General features: G+C 39.4%; 1 protein-coding gene across 1 annotated transcript; it reads right to left on the bottom strand.

Moving 5' to 3' along the window:
• Positions 1-414: 414 nt before the first annotated feature.
• On the bottom strand, positions 415-6,704 carry mdfic2 (MyoD family inhibitor domain containing 2). Its single transcript, XM_015021793.1, has 3 exons — positions 6,113-6,704; positions 3,908-4,081; positions 415-795 (listed from the first exon to the last, which is right to left on the bottom strand). Exons 1-3 carry the CDS (start codon positions 6,207-6,209, stop codon positions 539-541), a joined length of 528 nt encoding a protein of 175 aa, XP_014877279.1. The 5' UTR covers positions 6,210-6,704; the 3' UTR covers positions 415-538.
• Positions 6,705-14,098: the final 7,394 nt, after the last annotated feature.

Genomic DNA, 14,098 nt, shown 5'->3' with positions numbered 1-14,098 from the left:
ATATATATATATATATATATATATATATATATAAAAACAGCAAAAGTAACTCACCCTATCTTGCTATTGCAGAACACTGTGATGTCCACATCCTTGGTTCCAGTATACACACCCCATTTAGAATAGAAGTGCACCAGAAGACATAATTCAAAGACCCACATGGTATGTGATTTCAATATATGGCAAGATGAGAAACAATGTGACAGAGATTAGAAATGACTTCAGCAGAGATTGGTGTATCAAATTGCAAGTACCTTCAAAAACCAGGTAAGATAATTCAGTAGCATTAATCGGGAACATTTTCCATAAATTTGTATTAAAAGGCTTGTCTATTACAACTGAATTGTGTGCACATTTGATCACATCATAACGAAAAACAATGATAGTAGGTAGTTTATTAAAGAAGTTTAATACAATCTCATGACAACCATCTGAGCACTAATACATAGATCTATGTAAACATCAAACTTCCCCTTATTATTCCCTGCTAATTTTAGTCCTGAGACGTTGCTCTTTCTCACAGACTTTGGGGTTCCCCCTAATGGTAGCATATTTCAGAAACCTCCATAGCCAGTTCCAGACAGTCGCTCGCATCGTGGCAGTTCCCAAACAAACCACAATCCAGTTCCACACAAGAGTCATTGTCGTCACTGTGCAAAGACTCTCCAGTGTGGTCGACATGCCTGTAGCTTGGCCAACAATGACTGGTGAGTCCCTGGCAGCAATCAGGCAGGATGGGGATCATGTCGTGAAACCGGCAGAAGAGGCAGTTCAGGACAATGTCAGCACAGTCAACTGAGGGACACAAACAGAGACAAACTGCTCATTAAACCTTGGTTTGTTCTAGTTTGTCTTTTTTTCTAGCTGTTTTCCCTGGTGTTTCTTCCATCCAGAGTATTTCCGTGTATTCATAGGTTACTCAAGGTAAAACGATTTTCCATTCTGAAATTCAAACTTTTATTTTTCCTGTTTGTACCTCGGAGTTAGGGCCACACAAGAAGAAAATAAAAACTAAATAAAATTATGAGAAAAAAATCATAAAATTACAAAAATAAACATTATGAGCATGAAATCACAGTAGTATGAGAATAAAGTCGAAATAATGTGAGTATAAAGCTGTAGTTCATGAGAATAATCATAAAATTCAGAGAATTAAGTTGAAATAATGAGAGTAAAGTCGTAGTCAGGGGGATTAAAGTTATAAATGTATTATTACTAATAATGACTCATGTTTTTCAGATTTTTTTTACAATATTTGAAACGCACATTGCTTTCTACAACAGTGCTCTTCGAGCTTTTATTCAAAGCATAAAAGTTCTTTGAGTTTTTAACGTGCTCTTCGTAAAACCTCGAAGAGCACAAATACTCGCTATGCCATGTAAATCATCTCAGCCCCCAGTTGCTGGTCTTTGCTCATGTCTTATAACAGTTTAAAAGCTCCTTTTCCTTCTTTTCCTCCTGTTCCCATGCATAATTTAGGAAATCATGCCTTCCTCTTTTATAGAGCGAGGGGCAAGAAAGCTGCTCAGAGACATCATCAATTACCAGCAGTCTGTTGTACACTTTGTCAGGAGTTTTTTCAATGTGCTTGAACTGAAACAAAGCTTTCGAGCCTCCTTTGCCAGAGGGGGCAAGCTTTAAAGCTTCCCCCCTGGGAGCTATAAAGTGTGAGATCATCAAACGCTGACCATGAGGAACCAGTGGCTCACAGAAGACAATGTCACAGGAAAATCCTCCCAACTCGTGCTGCAGAGCTTTTAGAGAGGCCTCACCTCTAAGCTGATGGTTTATTGTCTTTCTAATTGAGCTGGCTTTTAAGAACTGATTACAATCAAATTACATTTTGCAGACAATGCCTAGGCAATGTGCAGTGTTGTGCAAGTATGCTGCAATTTGCTGTTACAGCAACAATGTGTTTAATTGAGACTTCATGTTATAGATAAGCAGAGCAGAGTGTGATAGGAAAGTGTAAGGAAGATGATACATGGCTTCCATTTTTTTGGTAAATAAAAATATGAAAAACATGGCATGCTTTTGGATTGTGTTCTTCTTGAGTTGAGACCTTGTGGAAGTGCCTTTTGGTAGTTACTACTGCAGACCTTTTGGGATGTGTCTCTATCAGCGTCCTATAGACAGATATTTTATTTAACATTTTATTTTCCAATAAAGGTTAAGCTCAGGAAGAATCCTGAGCAGACAGGACTGTGTCCACAAAATGACCGGCATAGTGTCTGCCTTTATGAATATATAAAACGTCTGCTGATGCTGATGATGCTGAAGAGAATTAAATCTGAACCAGATTACAGGTGTGGTTTTTGCGTTTGTAGTTTGCACGTTTTAAAAGCAGGTGGAAACTGCTTTTGCAGAGAACACTAATTTGCAGAGTTGAATTAAATGCAACTGTTTAGAGCTTTGTTTTTGATACATTTTTTTCAATGTTCTTGTGTCATTTTGAGATACTCATTTAAATTAAATGTATTATTATACCTCCAAATCCATGCCTTCCATACCTGTCAAGTTTTGGATTTTAAAATAAGGGAAATTTTCCGCCGCCCAATGTGAGCCATCCCACCAGCCCAACCTATGTCCAGTATCCCTTGACAGATGTACAAGAAGTCTAAAATTGCTACCTGTCCACCACTTGCAAACTACAGTCACATGCTCAGAATCTGATAGGCCTGCCTTTGTTGACAGTGAAATGCTGTAATTCTTATTATAGAGCCTAGATGAAAACACACAAGTGATTACAAGCACATTTATTTACATACCCTTCAACCATATCTATGATATGATCCCTTTGAATGAAAAAGTCATTTCAGGCAGAAATTACATTTCATTGGGCAGCAAAGAGTAACCAAGATGATTTTTTGTTGCAACCTTGGCCATAAAACTATATATGCTATTGGTGTTAACATAATTTTTCTAAAAGAACTAAACAATGGACAAAGTCGTTCGAAACCACTCTCAAGACATTCAATCAGAATGTGGTCCTCGGCCACACACAATCTCACTTGATAAGTTTTTGACAGACCATCACTTTTTGGCACAACACCTGATTTGTTACCACTGTTAGCAGCTGCAGCAGCTGACACAAGGTTACCATGAAGCTAGTAACAGAATTCAGTTTGGAGAGGCACTTAAATATATGTATTTTAATTATTATAATATGAGAAATTTATGGCAAATTACTAATCGTAGAGGACAGTGGGAAAGAGATGTAAAACATGATAGTTTCCTGGCCAAAACATGGGGCTTGACAGGCATGACGCCTTCAAAACGTTTTTAGGGCCTCTTCGGTCTCCGACGCTCCATGAGGAAAACCTCGTGGAGTGTGTAAAATCCTCATTTAAATAGGGAGGTCTGCACCACTTTTGAACATGCAATCAATTGCGCTCACAATATTAGTAGATCACATGTAACGCGAGTTATTTCAAGTGAGGATTAACATGAAGCTTTCCATTAATACTTATGTAATGTTTTAGGGGCCTAAGAACGGCCTACATCCAGAGGGGCTACTACCAGTTGGTTCCTGTTAGGCTATCATAACCTCATTTGCTGGGCTGGTGTTGTAGAATAAAATTTTTGTATTTTTTTAGAATTTGGATGGATAAACTTAAAACTTTTCCACATTTTGTCATGTCACAACCAGAAACGTTTATTGGTATTTTATGTGTCTGATCTTGAAAGATTAAAAATAAAGAGTGAAATATATTGAAGCATTTTCACAGCATCGAGGGATAAACAATATATGTTATTCACTTTGCAGAAATATTAGAGTCCGGATTAACAACAGTTTATTACATTAAAGCAGAGCACTTGCTACAGAAATGTGAGTCTGTCTATCCAGAAGTTTATAAAACAAAGTCTAAGTGGAGTACAGAATGCTCTGCTTGCTGCCTTCACTCACCTCCCATGGTGCTCTTAGGAGGGGAAGTCAGATCATTTGTTGTGCCAGATGAAGGAGACAAAGATTTCCTTTGGCTCTCGTTTAGAGCGAAAAGGCCATCACCTCGCCGCTTAGGATCTCCACTGGTTTCTCCTTGTTTGTCTTCTGCAGAGGCATTCACATTTCGGAATCTTTCTGCCAAAAAAATGGGAAAAAATTATTTCTTTGTATTATTTATGGTCAGAAGTTCAGAACTCACTCCATTTACATTAGTTATGAAAGCACAACAGTACTTAAATAACTTGCATAACTCATTGTAGGCTAAAAGAAAAAACCTTAACATGTTTTATGTGAAGTACATGGTACAATTACACTTTTTTCATGAAATGAAGGAAAATATTTGGTTCTCATTATTATTTACAAATAAGTGTAGCAGCATTTTACCCAGCCCCTTTCACTTTGAAACCGCTAAATAAAATCCAGCTGTCTTAAGATATCCATTAATTCAGGGGTGTCCAAAGTGTGGGCCACAGACCATTGGTGGATTTTGGTGGCCACAAAATCCCATGTGTGAGGCACTATGATCTGAAATTCTGTGAGAATTTCAATGACAAATTTAATTCTTTAATGGAAAATTATAGGCACAAATATTTTTATTTTTATTTTAAGTAGAGTTATAAATATCCTGCAACATCCATTTACTAACCCTTGTGCATTCAGGGACTGAGGCAAACGTGGAGGACTGAGGTAAATGGTACAAGTTTTACAAGCGTGGGGTCAGTTGGATCCCATTTGTAAACACAAGGGTTAAACTTGTTTAATATAAGAAGATTTTGTTTTTAAAATAAAATTGTTGTTCTTCTTAGTGGGAATAGACAAAAGGATTTTCTAGAGTAAAAAAAACCCAGAAAAAAATTACCCACAAAGTTTGGAAACTCTGCCTTTTGACAAAACTAAAAATGCCACTTGGTTTCATTAAGAAATATTGCACATTGAATATAATGCTGGGGCTGCACAGTGACGCAGTTGGTAGAGCTGTTGCCTTGCAGCAAGAAGGCTCTGGGTTCAATTCCCAGCCCCAGTCCCTCTGCATGGAGTTTGCATGTTCTCTCCAACCCTGCAACAGATTGGCGACCCATCCAGGGTGACCCCACCCATCACCTGGAATGATAGCTGGAGATAGGCACCAGCAACCCTCCCAACCCCACCGAGGGACAAGGGTGTAAAGAAAAGGGATGGATGAATATACTGCTGAGCAGATGAAAAAAGAATCCCAAGAAAATTGTCAAGTTGGAAAAATAGAATGTCCCCTTAGTACTTTCATCTTTGGGATTCTGGCCTCTTTTGCAAAAAGTGTGAACACCACTCATCTAATTAGATCCTTAGTGTGTAATTTAGTATATGTAAAGTTTGAGATTTGTTAGAGAACATTAATGAACAAAGAACATCTTAAAGGCTAAGGAACACAGGAAACATATGACTGAAAAATAATGTACATCACCCTATGTGCAACATTTGAGAGGGAAACATGGTGGTGGCAACATCATGCTGTGGGGAGTATTGAAGGAGCTAAACGCAGAAAAAAATACGGACAAAAGGTATATGCTGAAAAAAAAAGAAACTGTGCTATATTGGCCCAGTCCAAGTCCAGGCTCAAATCCAATTGAGAATTCACCGCAAGATTTTAAATTGATCTTCTGTCCAGTCTGACTGACTTGCACCTATTTTGCAGGTACAAACCAGAAAAAAACATGAAGCTCCAACTATAAGCAATAAGCAATTAATCAATTAATTGAAAAATTAGATTAACAACTTTTTTTAATTCTGATTATCAATATGTTTTAACTAATTTTGCTTACAAAGACTTCTTAAACCATTTTATTTATTCTTTCAGTAGTGCGTGTTTTTCTTTTTTATTTCTGTTAGATTTTTGTACAGAACACTTGGCACTGGAACAGGAAGACATTTAAATATCCAAATTAAACACAACCAAAAACAATAAACATAAGTTCATTAAGCTTTAAGAGGATACACTCCCAAATATCAAAAAAGTTATATATTACCATTAGCAATGTATTACTTGAAAATGGTCTCGAAACAATATTATCACTTTGATCATGATAACATGACTTTAATAAAGGAATATGACACTAGCTTTAGCTACCGTAATAAACATCTACAGGCAGCACTCAGATATTTTTTACACACCTCAGACATGATTCTTACCTTCTCTAGCCCACGCAGGGTTGTCCTCCTTTAAGTTCGCTACTCCTTTGTCTTCCATTTCAGCTTTCAGAGTGGTTTCAGCTGCCATCTGCTCCATTGCATCACATACAAAAAAACGCACCGGGTCTGACAAACCTGATTTTCTCAAGAAATATAAACGCAGCAACTCACAACTGGAGGTCAAAGTGACTTAATGTCTACAAAAAAATTATAATAATAAAAAAAAAAGTATAGTTCCTACGTGGAGTCAGGGTGTAAACATTGTATTCTCGTCCTGGGTGTGGGAGCAGTTTGCTTTCTTCGTCAGAAGCGAGCCTCTAGGAAAAATTATCCTTTGCGTTGTAAAAGGGTCCATTTGGCCCACTGCCCACTGGTACTGTGAGCGCTTCTCTAATGTTCCAATGATGTTGGGGGAAAAAGGAATACTTCAGATCCATTCCTATCCGAACATCACGTCAGCTGCGTTTTATTAGTTTGAGTGATTTCCTACTGCGAAGTGATGATGAAGCCAAAGGCAAAAGCAAAGTAGCTCTAAATGGAAGGAAATGGTGTATTCTGCCTCTAATTCCCTTTTCAAATGCATTATTGAGCAGTTGGGACGAACCATCAAGAGCAGGGGTCCCCAAACTTTTTCCTGCGAGGGCCACATAGCTGTTCCTTTCTGTGGTCTTAGTTTTTGCAGTAAAAAAAAACAAAGAAATTCTTGTCGACGGGGGGTGTGGGGGAGAGACGACGACACTTTTGGATAGATTTTTACCCAGAATGGAAAAAACCGTGAGTGAAACGGTGACTGACGACTATATATTCCATTGAGGGAAAGTAAGTTTCACATTTGCTCAAAAGCCCCCTGGTGGTTGAAGAAAAATCCACATATAAACCGGAAAATACAATATATGAAAAAAAACACTGAATGCTCTCTGGTATGAGCAGGCGGGCCGGATCCGGCATTGTTCAGGGGGCCGGACCAAATGACGTGGCGGGCCGGATCCGGCCCGCGGGCCGTAGTTTGGGGACCCCTGATCAAGAGACTTGATTATGTTTTAGTAACACTGTGGAAGCCAGGAACACCAATTGGCATCAAAGACGAGTTTATCAGCAGAATTGAGAGCCATCTCTTTTGGCCACTTTGTGTATGTGAATGATAAAAAGTGGGATGCTTGGATTATTTGCATGAGCAAAATCCGAGGAACAGAGAGCACACACCAAAAAGCCATCTAATTTTCTCTAATTAGGTTCATCACTTGAGTTGCATTTTAATAGACGCCCCGCTGTGCTTGCATATGCTCCAAGAACAAGAGCCATGCTAATTGAAAAATGAAGATATGAGAATATTTGTTGACCAAACACCCGTTATGCTACAATCAGTGTAAGTAGAACTTTGAAGGATAAGTTACTACTCTTAGTTTTATATTGTGTTACAGCACAATACACTGATTACATTATTTTCTGTACTGTTTGTGCTTTTTTCTTTCAGTTTTGATAAAAAATCAAAAGAAGATGTGGGATGTTTTGCACCTTATTCAGAAGGTCTTTCTTTAGCAGGGTGGTTAAAGAAGATGGATGAATCATAGAAGAGAACCAGGTGAATGGCCCAATATTCCACCCAATAATAATTATTAATAATGGTGAAAAAGTACAAGTTCTACTGGAAGATTATTTCACTTATAACAAGACATTCCCTCATGTTATAGGTGAAATAATCTGCCAGTGAAACTACAATATTTTACATATATATTAAAGAGTTATTGACTTAAAACAAGCTCCTATGCGTTGCTGAAAAGTTGCTTGCAAGTTAATTTTGTTTTATTTTAAGTGCACTTAGATATTTACACTAGAGAAAGAAAACACATGCAGCTGTGACCGAAACACAGAGGCTTTACTGAAACACAGAGGGGAGCTGAATATGAAGGCACTATGTTTCTTTAAAACTTTTAAATGTTGAATACCATTTATTGGTTTCTTATTTTTTCACACAATTTGCTAGTTTGTGTTGGTCTATCACATAAAACAGAAAGAAAATCTAGTTATTCCATGATATTTCTTAGGGAGATTCAAAGCGTATAAATGCTAGTGCAGGGCTCAGTAGCTCTGCATTCCTGGAGTGTTCTGCTCATACAGGAGCCTGCCCACAGGGCCAATATAAAGATAAATTAGGGGTTTTAATTACAGTTGAACTTAAATGTGCTGAAAAAGATAACCTTAACTTTTAGACAGCCATATGCAGAATATTATTTCAGTACCAAAGAGGCACAAATAATGACAGGTTTAATTGTTGCCTGATTGCTTACCGTGAAAATAACCAATTTAAGCCACTTCACTTCATTAGAATTGTTATTCATTTTTCCTTATTGTATTGTGATAAAAATCTCCTGTTGATTTAGTATGCCCTTGTGGCAGTTTGGTTTTGTTTTAGTTAAAAGTCAGTCTGTCCTACATTGTTGTTTGAGCCTTGATGTATCTTTGTCCGTAAATTGACATGTTATTGTTTGACGGAAAAATAATCAATCAAAATGAATTGCCTTTTTGGAGGGCAACATATTAAAAAACCCACCAAACTATGCAAATACGAAATAGCTGAAATAGCGAATAGCTATTTCCAAACAGCTGACTTCTAGAGAGGAAGTCAGCTATTTTGGATTGAAGTTCTAATTTTCACGGCATTTTGGCCGTTTACAACTTCTATATTTGATCAAACTCCTCCTAGGGATTTCGATTGATCGGGTTCAAACTTGGTCAGTTTGTTCATAAGGCATGGCTGAGTCAAAGTTATCAAATCAGTGAGTTTTCGTGCATGCTGAAGGGGCATGGCCAGACCTCAAAGTTTGACATCTCGCTATGAAACACAAAACTGTTACAGTATATCCCCTACACAAAAAAGTCACTGAGACACCAAACATTCAGTAATTGATCATTACTTGTGTTCCCCTATGTATCTTCCCAGATTCCCTGTACCACCTTCTCTGGCTTTAGCTGACTCTTGGTCTAACTCCTGGTCAATTAGCTCATCAACTCTGCTCCATTGTTTCTCACCACTACTTCCCAGTATTTAACTCCCTCTTACTCTGTCACTAATTGCCAGTTCATTCTTACCTCCTATTTCTGCTCCTGTGTCCTCCTCGTGTCCCATGTTTGGTCGGTTGGTTTTTGGATTTTTGCTATCTGGACTTTGTATTTTTTGTTTTTTGTTTTATATGTGGGGTGTTTGTTCTAGATTAAATTCATCTTCATCACACTACAAGTCTCCTGCCTGCTGCTATTAGGTCCACCTTCAACTCTTCAACATCACAGTTTTGATCAGTTATTCAGTACTTGAGTAACTTTTGGGTAACACTTTATTTGAAGGGAGGTGAATAAGACTGACATGACACTGTCATGAACATGAATAAGCCTTCATGAATGCTTATGAATGTTGTCATAAAGCGTCATTTGGTAAATTATGACACTTTATGACAACACTCATAAATATTCATGAAGACTTATTCATGTTTGACATGTGTTATATCATGTTTATGAAAGTGTCATGACAGTCTTATTCAACCCCCTTCAAATAAAGTGTTACCAACTTTTGTCAAGTACGTTTTTACTCTTACTTGAGTGATTTCTTGAATGTATACTTTTTACTTTTACTGGAGTAAAAACATGCTGAAGTACTGTTATACTTACTTGAATGTTTGAACTCTAAAATGGGCAGTTATAAGCATTTTTAGAGAGATTTTCAGTATTGGTGGATTTGATTGTTTCCCTCTTAGACTTTGTTGTTGAAGTATTACTGATCTGCAACCAAATTTTGGTTTAATGACTCAATCCATTGTCTGAACCTGGCCTCACTTGATTATTACCACTGCCATTATAAAGGCATTACCATTATTGTATTTTTTTTTCTCACAATCCAATTTTAGCTGCACTGAATTAAAGTTTTTGTCCCCTGCCCGAATCACCTTGGAAAAACAGTCCAACATTTACTCAGAGCATGTGTGTGGCCCCAGCAGGTGTTTCAAGGAAAAGGTGACTGGTTTTAGTAAAATGCATTATTTTATTGAACATTCTGCCGGAACAGAGCACCCTTTTACCCCCTTAATGAGTTCCATGGAGAGTACATGTCACAGTTGGCTCCGGTGATGAGAGCACACTCCCATGTCACCTTGAGGCCAGCTGACAAAGAAAAGACAGAACTTGGTGTCATATCTGTCCTCTTGTAACAAAAAAAGGGGTTACACTGCAGCTACAGTGAAAGGTAGATGTCACAGTCCACAGATAAAGAAAACAAAGAAATACAGAATGTGATGTGAAGATGAAAATTATTAATACTATTACTAACAATAACAGTATTCGATTCTGACACTATGCCATGTGTTGCTGGAATCAGGCACAGGTTTTACTTACCTTGACACAAATAACTCATGTTGTCTCACTCAGTGCCAAACGCTCCTCAATAGAACAAAGCACTGCACTGACTGCAAAAAGGCCCGTTCAAGGAACACACTTAAACGACAGCATTTAATGACATCTAGGAAATATTAGAACTGCTGATTAAAGGCAGGAGATGGACATAAAAACTAGGTTCTGACAAACTAACAAACTACAATGAAAAATTAAATTATTATAATAAACAGAACAAATTGGGTAAGGTACCTGTGAACAATAACACATAAACAGTAACAGTATATTCATATGTGATATTACTGTAATAAATTCAGAGTCATGTTGGGTTCCAGTTTCTTTACCCACATACAGAACACCACCAGGAGAACAGATAATCAGATCAATAAAGTTTATTTTAACAATGATGAAAAGTGAGATTGTGTGAGTCTGGTCCCTTGGGTTGGCAACCGGGTCGTCTGTACGCTGAAGAGCAGTGAGAGATGGTGAGTTTGAGGTCGTCAGAAATTGGAACTTCACATCTTATTTGATGTGAAGATAGATTTCTGCAGTACAGTGGTTTCCAGGGTGTGGTCCCTTTGTGGGTGCCCTTGAAGTGGTCTGGGTTCCAGTGTGAAGTCTTGACAGAGTGAATTCTTTGTTGGTGGTGTGGAGGCTGCGGTGGAGGCCAGACAGGTAAGTTCAGGTGCGGAGGAGAAGAGGAGCAAACTGACTGTCAGCTGGGAATCCAGGAACGGTTTACTGAAGATCAGCAGGAGCGAAGGAGGTACTCGGGCAGCCAGTGGGTAACAGCCACGGCGTCATAAGGGGGGCGGGGGGAGGGGGATACAGAAAGCCAGGTCTCAGGCTTCACAGGGTAATTTCCAAGGCATCACAAGGAAAAACACCTGAGAGAGAGGCAACAAGGATACATTACTAGAAACAATATCAGAGAAAACACAGAGAGCTAGCTCAGAGGGGTGCAGAGTACCATAACTGGCAAACACTCAGGCGTTGATGTGCTGGTAGCCTGATCCTCATATACTCCAGGATGATTGTCTAATAGATCACAGGTACGCCAGCTGAGTCAGCAGGCACACCCTCCACGGTGTGCAGCCTCCAGTCACCATCTAGTGGATGAAGTTGGAAGCAGCAGGCAAACAGAGAACCCCCCCCACTCTCCCCACAAAGCAGCAACAAACCTCGGTTCCCAACATTCGGTGTCTCTTACACATAACTCCAATATTTAACAACTATGCTACAACAATAGCAACTGATCTGTTTAATGACAGGCCCCTATCGGTAACAGGGGCCGGTGTTGGCAAATGACAAGGAGACTACTCACTTATGATATATTTCAAGAAGCTGGTGATGACTACCAGGACTAGGCCAGTCATTCACTCAATTGCCTTCTTCCTATGTTTTAGGATTGGAAATGCTGGCAACTAGGATGCCTGACTGGTAATATGTGACTTGTATTTTCTTCTTTAAAGGAAAGTTTATCAACAAAAATAGATGGCAACATACATTTGGAGTTTACTGTCACAACGTTGTGATAGTTTACAACAGTCATCCCGGTCAGGCCGTGGACCAATTGGTGCCGGGCTGCAAAAGAGATAATTAGATATTTCCGTTTCATATATTATCTGAGTCTGGAGGATCTTTTATTTTGAAAATTCTTTAACCGGATTATCTTGATTAGGTCTTGCACACCCACATTGCGCCCAAAAGCAGAAAATGAGTAAGAAACAGATCAGATGTCTTTGGAAAGTTTCTTTGGGAAGGGGGAAAGGTAGGTTATTCCCACATGTAATATATACAGCGGTGCTTACACATTTATGTTACAAACTGTCAGTGAACGCACCAGAGAAAAGACTGAGATGCAAGGGCACATGTGAGTCGTAGAGAACAGATAACATCCAGAGACGGATTGTCACCATGTATGAAAATCATTTCGTATGACTTGACTAGTAAAGCGACATCAACTCCAATCCAGTGTATTTCTTTAAAAGCATGCAAACATCACACCACATTCCAAGCCTGCTCTGCATGATGTGCGGCAACCGGCTCACTGAGGCAATGATTCTTCAAACTGCTTCGCTACTTAGAGACCAAGCACACTGTGCATAAGCAACACTTCAGATATCATTGTTTCCCAGATAGGACTGTCTCGTTACAGAGAAACAAGCTCAGGGCTCCCACTGATTTGTCGTTATCGTGAGCCAAAATGTTTGTTTTTGTGGCTTATTTTAAAGGGATGTGTAAACGTTACCATAGCGACCAGAGTCAGAGAGCGTTAGGGCAGTAAACGAGAGGAGTAAGCTTGTGAGTCTTAGGTGTGTTTCACAAGACATGTTTAAGAATTGTTGGCTGATTTTCCTAACCCGTGACCACACGATAAAACAAGTTTGATCGGTTTGTGTGTCTATCCACACGGCAGGAGCAACTCACCACACATGAACCGATTCTAGTCACAAACATCCCAGTTCTAGAAGAAAATCCTGTAAAACCCCAACATATGTGAAATTAGAATAAACAAACATGTATGAAGACGTAGGAGCAATAGTGATAGTTTGTAGACTCGTTTTAAGTGAGCTAGTGTCAGCGTCAAGCCCTGACTGAATGAACAGCCTTATAGCCTATTTATGTCACATTAATGATGGATAGCTGAAAAGTTATTGGGTTTATCAACTGTGGTACCAGTTTCATTCCAGTTCCTCTCATTATCATTTCTGTTGATATTTCTTGTACGAAATGCTGAATTCATGCCGTTTCCTCCGGACTCTCGGTTGATCCATGTCAGCTGTTTGGGATTCCCCTCTGTGCTTACGTCACCGTGCTTTCTGATTGGCTACCTGTCACATTCAACAGCACTCCCAGTCAAGGAAAACCCCACACGCTGGGCCAAGACAATCCAACATGTTGAATATGTCATGTTGGTTTCTAGTTTTCTATCCCACATGCAGAACACCACTCGGACAACCGGAATTAGATAAATAAAGTTTGTTTAAACAAAGAATGTGAGTGTGACTGTCTGATTGTTGGGGGGGTGGCAACTGAGGTCGTCAGAGTGCAAGGAGAGAGAGATGGTGAGTTTGAGGTTGTCGGAGATTGCAGTTGCAAGAATAAACTGACTGATCTTACTTGAGGTGAAGATTGGTCCTGTCTGGAGGGAGGAAATAATACTGCGGTTACCCGGGCTGTGTCTAGATGGAGAGGGTCCCTTGAGGGTAGCGGAAGCTGCGGTGGAGGGCGGACAGGTAAGTACTGGAGCGGAAGTGGCGAAGAGCAAGATGGACTGCCGGCTGGGAAATCCAAGAACAGAATGGTTGACTGCAGAGATGAAGAGGGAACTCGGGAAACCAGTGGGTAACATTCACGGTGTCATGAGGGAGGTGATCCAGAAGGCCAGCAAACCCAGGCTTCACGGGGGTTTGGTCCAAGGTATCACCTGAGGAGGAGTCAATAAGGAAATATGGCTAAGAATCATCTTAGGAGAGATTACTGAGAGCTAACTCAGGGGACTATAGTACCGTAACAGGCAAAACACTCTGGCGCTGAAGTGCCGGCAGCCTCCTCCTCATATACTCCTTGCAGATGATGAGATAGCTCACTGATCTTACTGGA

Source organism: Poecilia latipinna, unplaced genomic scaffold (assembly GCF_001443285.1).
Source record: "Poecilia latipinna isolate Pla-1442-1.1 unplaced genomic scaffold, P_latipinna-1.0 Scaffold2858, whole genome shotgun sequence".
Classification (NCBI taxonomy): domain Eukaryota; kingdom Metazoa; phylum Chordata; class Actinopteri; order Cyprinodontiformes; family Poeciliidae; genus Poecilia; species Poecilia latipinna.
This window is presented reverse-complemented; position numbering and strand designations above follow the sequence as displayed.